Source organism: Podarcis filfolensis (genome assembly GCF_964270895.1).
Source record: "Podarcis filfolensis genome assembly, chromosome: 1".
Classification (NCBI taxonomy): domain Eukaryota; kingdom Metazoa; phylum Chordata; class Lepidosauria; order Squamata; family Lacertidae; genus Podarcis; species Podarcis filfolensis.
In genome coordinates this window covers 22,341,704-22,353,529 of record NC_139604.1, presented here as the reverse complement: position 1 = coordinate 22,353,529, position 11,826 = coordinate 22,341,704, and the positions used below count along the sequence as shown (strand labels likewise).

The 11,826-nt window shown below is 43.3% G+C and overlaps 1 protein-coding gene across 1 annotated transcript in view; it reads right to left on the bottom strand.

The window, feature by feature from the left end:
* Window positions 1-520: 520 nt before the first annotated feature.
* Window positions 521-11,826, bottom strand: part of MTX2 (metaxin 2) — a 48,562-nt gene continuing 37,256 nt past the window's right edge. The window contains exons 5-10 of the mRNA XM_083572405.1: window positions 8,711-8,787; window positions 5,414-5,506; window positions 4,978-5,016; window positions 4,500-4,625; window positions 2,762-2,838; window positions 521-1,040 (exon numbers count right to left, since the gene is read on the bottom strand). Coding sequence (XP_083428531.1) covers window positions 830-1,040; window positions 2,762-2,838; window positions 4,500-4,625; window positions 4,978-5,016; window positions 5,414-5,506; window positions 8,711-8,787 — 623 coding nt within the window. The 3' untranslated portion in view covers window positions 521-829. The remainder of the gene's footprint in view (window positions 1,041-2,761; window positions 2,839-4,499; window positions 4,626-4,977; window positions 5,017-5,413; window positions 5,507-8,710; window positions 8,788-11,826) is intronic.

The window sequence follows — 11,826 nt, the reverse complement described above, 5'->3', positions numbered from 1 at the left end:
TGAGTGACAAAGCTGAGCTAGCTGGGTTTATCAATCTGAGAAGGGCAAAAATGAGGCAAGGAAGACAGTGCTCTGAATGGGATTTGATGGTTCTATTTTGATTAAGTTTTTGAGAGTTTGTTTGTTTTTAATCTAATAATCCTGAAGCAGGGCAAAGCCTAAATGATCAGCTAAACCCAGCATGTAATAAACAAGATTTAGAGGAAAGGTTAGCAAACTCTTATTTGCATACTGTGCTTATTTACAGAAATATACAAAAAATAAGGCAGAGCAGAAACTTTCATGGTACTTCAAGCCATGGAGGAGAGGAGATGAGGCTAGGGTGTTTATTAAATCTGGCCTGTAAGAAATTTCTTCTTAATCCTTCTTAATGATGACTGGTTAGATATAGAAGCCCAAATATTTTATTCTGGGCGAATCTGAATCATGTATTCAACTTTTAACTCTACAGAATAAAATGAAAATTGCAGTAAGAATCTGAAGACCCCAAGAGAATGCAAAAAGAAAGATTACAGAAAGGTTTTTGCAGAGTTGTCATAAATTTTATTGTTGTTGAATTCTGATACAACGTTGTTTTTCAAGGACACTTTAGAGTTATGTTAAAACAGCATGCAGGCTAATATTACAACAAAGCCCACTCTTAATTATTTCATCGTAATGTGTGTTTGTAGAATTAGTCACAAGGACATACTCTTGGGCTACAACAGTTTTGGCAGTTTTCAAACAGAAAGTGTGCAGTGCATCCAATTTTCCAAAGTCGCTACTAGTCTCTTTTAAACAATGCACAAATCAAAGATCCGTTTGCCAAATTTCTGCCACCAAAGAACATTCAGGTCATCAATGACTGCCTCAACGTCGGAGATGGAACAGTTGCCAAGCTGTCTTTGTCACGGCCCTCAAAGTAGTGCTGCTCTATTCTTCTGCAAAATGCAATGAGGTTGCTATAGCCTTTCACTTTCTCCGATAGTTCGTCACTGATCAGCTGGGTAGTAAGGATTGTAAACAGGTGCCCAAACACCAAAGCATCTAATTCAGTTGGCCTAGGAGTAAAGGGGAAAACAATATTCTGAAAAGAGACAAATAAACCTTTGCATTTCATACTAAGCATCAGTAGAAGCTCCACATATAGACCACAGAGTGTGCTGAACTGTCATTTTAAAGGACAAAATTCTACCAGACACCATCAGGGAGAGGATTCATAACAACAACAAAAACAACAACAACCACCCCCCTCAGGGAAGGGTGATTGCTCAGTAGTAGTGTATATACTTTGCATTCAAAGATCCCCACGTCCAGCGCTTGGTGTTTCAAGGTAGGGGTGGAAATTTCTCCTGCCCCAAACCATGGAGAACCACTAGCAATCAGTGCCATCAGTCCTGAGCTCTATGGACCAGTGATCTGACTTGGTAGAAGACATCTTCCTATGTTGTCTACTACCTCTTCTGGTTCCTCTGGCATCCACAAAATAAAAACATGAACCCATTTCTACTCTTTGCTTCAAATTTGGTTGTCAAAGCAATTCCACAGCGTAGGAAATAACGGAAGCAGTGGCAACAGCACATCCACTCCGGGATTACTCCACACACGTCACATTTTATCATCGATGTAACTTGGGCTTCCTAGTACTGGAATCATTTTTGCATTTTAAAAGGCGGCTGTACCATTCTCGAAAGCAATATTTGAACTTCAAACCTACCAATGTATGGGCAGAGCAATCCTAAGCCCAGCCAGGGAGTAAAGGTAAAGGTAAAGGGACCCCTGACAATTAGGTCCAGTCATGGCTGACTCTGGGGTTGCGGCACTCATCTCGCTTTATTGGCTGAGGAAGCCAGCGTACAGCTTCCGGGTCATGTGGCCAGCATGACTAAGCCGCTTCTGGCGAACCAGAGCAGCGCACGGAAACACCGTTTACCTTCCCGCCGGAGCAGTACCTATTTATCCACTTGCACTTTGACGTGCTTTCGAACTGCTAGGTTGGCAGGAGCAGGGACTGAGCAACGGGATCTCACCCCGTCGCAGGGATTTGAACCGCCGACCCTCTGATCGGCAAGTCCTAGGTTCTGTGGTTTAACCCACAGCGCCACCCGCGTCCCTAAAGCCAGGGAGTAGCAGGGCTCAAATTAAACTATCCGTACATACCGCAGAGCTATACAGCAGAGCTTCCTTTTGTGGCTCGCAGGGGTTATCCGCAGTAAACACTGCCAGTGTTTGGCTGATAAACTATGGCACCCTTTAGATCAGTCTTCCTCAACCTCAGCCCTCCAGATGTTTTTGGCCTACAACTCCCATGATCCCTAGCTAGCAGGACCAGTGGTCAGGGATGATGGCAATTGTAGTCTCAAAACATCTGGAGGGCCGAGGTTGAGGAAGCCTGCTTTAGATGTTGTTGGACTACCAGCTCCCCTCAGCCCCAGTCAGAAGAGCAAACAGAGATGATGAGAGCTGTACATCTGAAGGGTCGCCATATTGGCTGCCACAGAGCTATAGGGTAAGAAAGTCTTTTCCCCAGCCTAGGCACAGTCCTAGTTCCAGCAGTGCAAACAACGCCTGGCTTGCCCTTGGATGTGGCTCAGATAAGAGAGGGTGGGGTGGGGGGAAAGATGGGAAAGACGTGGCAGAACAGACTCCACACATCCATTCATTTGGGAAAGGAGGTGCAGGTTTTTTTGGAGGGGAGAGGGATTGCCTTCCGAGGCTCAATAAGCACTCCACAACCGTCAACGACTAAAAACTCCTTAATATAAATATGAAAGCAACTTACTTCTTATTGAAGAAATACTGCTGCGTTCCAAGCCTTTGAGAAAGGGCTTGGCAACACTGATCTACGTCTTCTAGCACCTAAAATGGGAAACATAAACAGAAAGCAGAATGCAATTTTTATTTTTTTCCCAGGTGGCTACAGGACCATACAAAACTAGCTGCGTGTTTAGAACAGATTGTAGATACCGGAGTAATTTGGACTTCAAATAGAAGAGCGTTGCAGGTGGAAGCTGAAGTGAAATGCAAAACAGCTTCAGGTATGCAGAGATTTGTTTTTGTGCCCAACGTGGTTCGGGGAAGGGAATCGCTTTTTATTCAGGTACAAACACTGCATGTGCAACATGAAGCAGCTCTTGGGGATTTCTCAGCATACACTGCTTTTGTAAAATAAAAAAAAACCCAAACCAAAGAAACAATAGAACGAACAGGAACGACTAATACAATTGGCACGTTTCTATAGCTGTAGCTAGTCTTTAACCAAGATGCACAGGGTCACATCTCTGCACATTGGGACTTTCCAGTTCTACTTTTGATGCCCTACCCTCTCCAGTCTGGAAGGGAGTAGCAGTTGATCAACTTCTGCCACCAGAAAGAAAAGATCCCGGTTGCACACACTAAAGAACTTCATGAGGAGATCTGTCTCCAACCACATTTTTATGCTAGCTCTTTAGACGGCTTTTAATTATTAAAATAGGGGAAGCAGGCAAAATTCCTAATTCAGCTGAAACACGCCATGGGGAGGATACTGGGGACATCACCATGGGAATCCCCATGGACAATGCCATTTCCTTTGCAGGATTCTTTGGGAGAAGCCATGTGCTTCAAATGTGCTTTCAACATATGGTGCGGATGGGACCTCTATTTCCAATGAGTGGCCTTTCTGTTCTTTTTTCTTTTTGCTAGCACAGAAGAAGCTTACTTCTTAAGAATAATTAGGACGGATCTGGAAGAGGAAGCTCCTCTGGATTCAACCCAACCATTTCATATACATGCAGATGTAAATCAGCTGACCAAGCAGCACAATCCTACGCATGCTTAATAAATTATTATAATTAATAATAATAATAATAATTTATTTATACCCCATCCATCTGGCTGGGTTTCCCCAGCCACTCTGGGCAACTCCCAACAGAAAAAAAAAACCACAATAAAATATCAAACAGTAAAAACTTCCCTAAACAGGGCTGGCTTCAGATGCCTTCTAAAAGTCAGATAGTTGTTTATTTCCTTCACATCTGGTGGGAAGGCATTCCACAGGGCAGGCGCTACTACCGAGAAGGCCCTCTGCCTGGTTCCCTGTAACCTCGCAGCGAGGGAACCGCCAGAAGGCCCTCGGAGCTGGACCTCAGTGTCTGGGCTGAATGATGGGGGTGGAGACGCTCCTTCAGGTATACTGGACCGAGGCAGTTTAGGGCTTTAAAGGTCAGCACCAACACTTTGAATTGTGCTAGGAAATGTACTGGGAGCTAATGCAGGTCTCTCAGAGGTTAAGACCCACTGTGCTCAAATCCGGCTTATTTCGCAAGATTTCTGTTTAGGGTTGCAGCCTGAAACTCATACGATGTATTGACAAAATTTATTTAATCATGTGGCAACTGCTGTAAGATTATGGATTACATATGTGTATGTGTGTGCACATGTGTGCACATGTACTAAGAAACCAACACGTCCTTGAAGCCTTGTTTTTAAATATTTCATTACTATATGACCCATTCAGGTTTGGCGCAGGACCGACTGACCTGATCAAGCGACTTGCTGCCCCAGCCAATAGCTTTCATTTTACGTCGGACCTCCCATTGTTTCTGATAGGCCAGAATACGATTCAAGGGCCAAGGATAAGGAGATCCATATCTTGGATGGGTAATCTTTAAAGTGGAAAAGAAATGTCACTTTTACAAAGAAAAAAAGATGCTGTGGCTTTTATTGCCACGGCACTGCTTTCATACACCATTTTATGCAATTATTTATAACTTGCAGCTAAAAAAAAAAAGCTTTTAAAATTATATTAAAAACATTTTCACTTTGAAACCAGTGTATCCAGTAATGACATAGAGCTCCCCCCAAAATGTGTATGCAAGCAAAATTAAAGTGAAAAAAATATGGTATCATTAGTGGTATAAACCTCTATGTTTCATTTATGAGTAGGGACTTGCAATTGTGAGCAAAAGTGTTTTCTCATTAAAATTTAATTAAGATAAATGTTGCAGAATCACTCACCTCCTGGACTGTAGCATCATCACACCACTGAAGATACAGCTAGGAAACCAAGGAATACTAAAATTTCATAACATGTAAGGTTACACAGACAGCTTATTCCTTGCAGCTTTGTCTTCCCTCCCTACCAAGCAAGCCATTAATAATCATATTTAGAACACAGAAAGGTGGTTGCCAGTTCTGTCATGGAGCAGGCACAAAATCCCATTTGACAGAGAAAATGGAATTGAGATTGCAATATGTAAATTAGCGGCGTGCTGCTTTTTGAACCTAGCTGGAACCGTAAGCCCACCCTTGTGTTTTATTAAAAAATAAAGTAGGTAGGAACTCGCTTGCAGCATCACAAAGCAAACAGCATTCTATTTCCCCCCACCCCACCCTCCAATCCCCAATATCATTCATTTCACAAGACTGACAAATTACTAGTGTTTTGCCATACCTCTGCTGTCAAAAGCATATTATTGACTAATTCCATGTAGGCTTTCATCTCAGCTTTTTGGACTTCATCCAACCCATCACTAAGTGAATGGCCCTTAGGCAAGGAGAGAGAAAAGAGGGGGGTGAGAAAAGGAAGGGCAGGGAAAACGATCCGTTTGGGTCCTTTCCAAAGCCCACTCAAGTCGAGGGCTCTGGCTCACTCCAAAAGCTCCCTGCATTGCAACATTACACATTAGAATGCTGCTTTGTAGATCATAAAGGCAATTGAAGTTTCACAGAGAAAAATGAAATGAATACTGCAATGTTCCTAATACAGTGGTACCTTGGAAGTCGAACAGAATCTGTTCCGGAAGTTCGTTCGACTTAAACATTTGGAAACCAAGGCGCGGCTTCCAATTGGCTGCAGGAAGCTCCTGCAGCCAATCAGAAGCCACGTCGGACATTCGGGTTCCAAAGAACATTTGCAAACCGGAACACTCACTTCCGGGTTTGCAGCGTTCAGGAGCCAAAACGTTTGACTTGCAAGGCGTTCGGGATCCAAGGTACGACTGTATATATACAGCTCTATAATAAATCTTATATATTTACAAAAAGTACTGGGCAATACCCAATTATTGTGTCCTGCTTGTGTAATGGACTTCTGCTTGCTCAAAGGGGTCTTTCCACCTCTTTCCACCCACCTTGAAAACCCCATGCACCCCAAAAATCTGATCCAGGGAGTTGGGGAGTTGAGGTTGAAGACAAGAGGGAAGCAAAATGAAATCCTGTCACATCTGCTAGTGCAATGTTGGATCCTATAGTTTGAAATGCAATATTTTAAAGCTGAAAAGCACAAGGTACACCAGTATGCAGGATTTCCAACTATCCGCCTGTTTTGCTTCTGCTTTCAAGCCAAGTAGCCTTTCTAAATACCACAGCCTCCTTGTAAATAAACCTAAGTAAATTATGATGATGCAGATGCCTTATTAAAACGCACCGGCATTGATCCACAGGGCTAAAGAAAGAAAGCAGGAATCAACGTGAACATTGATTACGTGGAATTTTAAGATTTAAACAAAGTGGATCTCTGTTCCGTAAGAACTAGTGTGTGGAAGCCAAGGCGTAAGTGCAAGTTCCAGGCCTGCCAAAATGGCAGGAACCCACATGCAGCTATCTTCTAAACAAGAGCGCAGGATCAGAAGGGCTACTGGAATTTCAAAGGCCCCCATCTTCAAATAACTGCAGCACTGGAAGGGAACCAGGCTGTCTGATGAATTGGGAAGCCCAGCCAAATGGGCGGGGTATAAATAATAAATTATTATTATTATTAACTTATTATTATTTTTGGGGGGTGGGGGGCTTCAGAATGCAGCTATAGTTGGAAGAATAATTAATAAATATGTGGAAGAGCTAAAACCCCACCTAAACCAATTGATATTTTTAGGTGGAGACTAAATTATTATAATTACCTTATTATTATTATTTTGGTGGGGGGGCTTCAGAATGCAGCTATAGTTGGAAGAATAATTCATAAATATGTGGAAGAGCTAAAACCCCACCTAAACCAATTAATATTTTTAGGTGGAGACTGTGGAAGGCCTGGTATATGTGCGGACACATACAGGAAGACAGGCATTGTTCAAGGAATTTTCCCATTCAGACAACATTCCAACACATTCCTTTGATAAAAGCAGCAGCGTTCAAGTTTTTTTATATATAGAATTGTCAACCTATAGTATCTCAACTAAAAAGACAGACAAGTAACTACTGGAATAAACCATGATAAAATTTTGCTACAGGGACAGAATTAGCCAAAAGGCTCCAGAAAAAGGACAGGAGACATCAAAGACATATGCTCGTCTACTAGACGCTTAAATGACTCTGTGATTAGTTGAAATAAAAGCACTTCAAAGTAACAGGAAGGAAATCAAACATTTTATTTTATTGTTTCTTGTATCTGGCTCACAGACCCCTGATGCCCATCCATGGACCCTCTAGGGATCAATGGACCATAGGTAAGAAACCAGGATACAGATGTTAAATAGCATTCGGGACAAGGTGGAACTCTGTAGGACACCCCAGGACAACTCCCATGGTGCCAAACAGCAATCCCCCATAATGACTTTCTGGAAATGGAAGTAGAAGAAGAGTCACTGAAACATGGTACCCCCAACCCCTTCTCTCTCTCTCTCTACAGTATCAACAGGCTCCAAGAGCTCAAGGAGAGCGAACAGGGTGACACTCCCCGCATACCTGCCCTAACTAATGTTATTAACCAGGGTTAACCAAGATGGTTTCAGTGCCGTGACCAGGTCTGGAGAAAGACTGGGATGAGTCCAAGTGATCAGCTTCCTCTAAGCATGCCTGAGGAGACTCTTGAGAGTCCCATGGAGTGCAAGAAGATCAAACCTATCCATTCTTAAGGAAATCAGCCCTGAGTGCTCACTGGAAGGACAGATCCTGGAGCTGAGGCTCCAATACTTTGGCCACATCATGAGAAGAGAAGACTCTCTGGAAAATACCCTGATGTTGGGAAAGATGGAGGGCACAAGGAGAAGGGGACGACAGAGGACAGAATAAAGCACAGTGTTCTCGAAGCTACAAACATGAGTCTGACCAAACTGCGGGAGGCAGTGGAAGACAGGAGTGCCTGGCGTGCTCTGGTCCACGGGGTCACGAAGAGTCGGACACGACTAAACGACTAAACAACCACAAAGCATGCCTGAAGCTGTACCACCTGTAGGCACCTCTTTCTGAGAAAGAAGCGCTCAGAAAAATACAGGTGCACACGTAAATGATATATCCATGCCTTTCTGGTCCACAGAAAGGACAAAAACAATGTTACCTGTTTTGTATTCATTCACACACACGCACATACAATCTCTCCCTGTCAATGTCTCTCTCGCACAGGCAATATTTCACACCAAGAAAAGATTCTGTCCTGGATTTTAAGGGCACCAGTTTTACTCAGCTGACGAGAAAAGAATAAGGGACATGACAGAGGAGTCAAATCTTGCCCTCAAGAGTTAAAAAGTTTAAATGAACAGCTACAAAAATATCCTTCTGCAGATGTGAGCCTGGAAAGCTCTCCCTCCTTTCCCCTCCTCTCTCTGCTAAACTGGAACCTTTCCTAAAGCTTGTTAATAAATTATTTTTGTTATGAGCCATTAGAAGAAGCCTTACTATGCAAAATAAATGATGCTATCCTGTCTTCTAGAGCTCTGGTTCTCAGGATAATTTTATCAACACAAACTTAATTAGCCCAACTGCTAAAACAAGAATTTGCTGAGGAAAAATAGGTTTCGTATATGCACCTTACCTTGGCTTTTACAAACTGGACAATGGGGCCAAGTTCAGAAACAACTTGATTTCCTACGTGAATAAAGGGCACTTTCCCTGCGAAGGAAAGAAGAAAAAACAGCACACTTTTAACTCATTGATCTAATTAAAACTGAGAGGTGAAATCAGCAAGAGTTCAACAAATGCCATGTTAAGGGGGGGGGGGATGTGCCAAAGCTTCTGCACCTTTATAGCTAGTATGGAAATTATACTTCTGGCATTTGTTCCAGGCAGTGATTGTTGATCCCATCCTAAATACAAAGCCCCCTGAAATGCAAACGCTTGGAAGCAATTAAAACATAGAATCATAGAATCATAGAGTTGGAAGAGACCACAAGGGCCATCGAGTCCAACCCCCTGCCAAGCAGGAAACACCATCAGAGCACTCCTGACATATGGTTGTCAAGCCTCTGCTTAAAGACCTCCAAAGAAGGAGACTCCACCACGCTCCTTGGCAGCAAATTCCACTGTCAAACAGCTCTTACTGTCAGGAAGTTCTTCCTAATGTTTAGGTGGAATCTTCTTTCTTGTAGTTTGGATCCATTGCTCCGTGTCCGCTTCTCTGGAGCAGCAGAAAACAACCTTTCTCCCTCCTCTATGTGACATCCTTTTATATATTTGAACATGGCTATCATATCACCTCTTAACCTCCTCTTCTCCAGGCTAAACATGCCCAGCTCCCTTAGCCGTTCCTCATAAGGCATCGTTTCCAGGCCTTTGACCATTTTGGTTGCCCTCCTCTGGACACATTCCAGTTTGTCAGTGTCCTTCTTGAACTGTGGTGCCCAGAACTGGACACAGTACTGCAGGTGAGGTCTGACCAGAGCAGAATACAGTGGCACTATTACTTCCCTTGATCTAGATGCTATACTCCTATTGATGCAGCCCAGAATTGCATTGGCTTTTTTAGCTGCCGCGTCACACTGTTGGCTCATGTCAAGTTTGTGGTCAACCAAGACTCCTAGATCCTTTTCACATGTACTGCTCTCAAGCCAGGTGTCACCCATCTTGTATTTGTGCCTCTCATTTTTTTTGCCCAAGTGCAATACTTTACATTTCTCCCTGTTAAAATTCATCTTGTTTGTTTTGGCCCAGTTCTCTAATCTGTCAAGGTCGTTTTGAAGTGTAATCCTGTCCTCTGGGGTGTTAGCCACCCCTCCCAGTTTGGTGTCATCTGCAAATTTGATCAGGATGCCCTTGAGTCCATCATCCAAGTCGTTGATAAAGATGTTGAATAAGACCGGGCCCAAGACAGAACCCTGTGGCACCCCACTAGTCACTCTTCTCCAGGATGAAGAGGAACCATTGATGAGCACCCTTTGGGTTCGGTCAGTCAGCCAGTTACAAATCCACTGAGTGGTAGCATAGTCAAGACAACATTTTACCAGCTTCTTTACAAGAATATCATGGGGCACCTTGTCAAATGCCTTGCTGAAATCAAGGTAGGCTACATCCACTGTGTTCCCTTCATCTACCAGGGTTGTAATTCTGTCAAAAAACAAGATCAGGTTCGTCTGACATGACTTATTTTTCAGAAATCCATGCTGACTATTGGTGATCACAGCATTCCTTTCTAGGTGCTCACAGACTGTTTGCTTAATGATCTGCTCCAGAATCTTCCCTGGTATTGATGTCAGACTGACTGGGCGGTAATTATTTGGGTCCTCTCTTTTCCCCTTTTTGAAAATAGGGACAACATTTGCCCTCCTCCAGTCTGCCGGGACTTCGCCTGTTCTCCAGGAATTCTCAAAGATGACTGCCAGTGGTTCTGAGATCACATCTGCCAGTTCTTTTAATACTCTTGGATGCAGTTCATCTGGCCCTGGAGACTTGAATACATCTAAACTAGCCAAGTATTCTTGTACTATCTCCTTAGTTATTCTGGGCTGTGTTTCCTCTGCTGAATCATTTGCTCCAAATTCTTCAGGTCGGGCATTGTTTTCTTTATCGGAGAAGACTGAGGCAAAAAAGGCATTGAGGAGTTCAGCCCTTTCTGTGTCCCCTGTTTGCATTTCACCATCTTCTCCTCTGAGTGACCCCACTGTTTCTTTGTTCTTCCTTTTGCTACGAACATACCCATAAAAGCCTTTTTTGTTGCTTTTAACCTCTCTAGCAAGCCTGAGTTCATTCTGTGCTTTAGCTTTTCTGACTTTGTGTCTACACGTGCTGGCTATTTGTTTGAATTCTTCTTTGGTGGTTTCCCCCCTTTTCCATTTTTTGTACACATCCTTTTTTAATCTTAACTCAGTTAAAAGTTCTTTAGATAGCCACCCTGGCTTCTTTAGGCACCTTCCATGTTTCCGTCTCATTGGTATTGCCTGAAGTTGTGCTTTTACTATCTTCCTCTTAACAAACTCCCAGCCATCATGAACTCCCTTTCCTTTTAGTATTACTGTCCATGGGAACTCACCCAGCACTTCCCTAAGTTTTATGAAGTCGGCTTTCTTAAAGTCAAGAAATTGAGTCCTAGTATGCTTGGCTGCTCCTTTCCGCTGTATAGTAAACTTCAGAAGAGCATGATCACTTGTGCCTAATGATCCTTCCACTTCTACCCCACTAACCAGGTCATCAACATTGGTTAGGACCAGATCTAAAATGGCTGTTCCTCTTGTTGCTTCTCCCACTTTCTGGACAATGAAGTTGTCTGCAAGGCCAGTGAGGAATCTGTTTGACCTTATGCTCTTGGCTGAGTTTGACATCCAACAAATATCCGGGTAATTGAAGTCCCCCATTACTACTATCTCCCTTCCTTTTGCATGCTTGGCCATCTGTTCCAGGAAGGCATCATCTATGTCCTCCGTTTGGACATGTGGATCAGTGTTGGCTATCTGAATCCCTTTGTGTCCTTTTGCAACGAGATGTTCTCCATCGCAATCATTCTTTGATCTGCACAGCCCACCCTGACCCTCTGCATACCTGATTAGCAGAATCAGGGAACTCTGGACTGAACACCCTCAGCCACATACCCAAGAAGTAGATGGGCATCTCCCTGGAAAAGCTTCCCATGCTTACTTCTGGTTAAGTGCCAAAATCACAGCAGAGAAATGTGGGGGGTGTTTGCTACAGCGCACTTTAAAAGAGTCTTCAGATATAGCA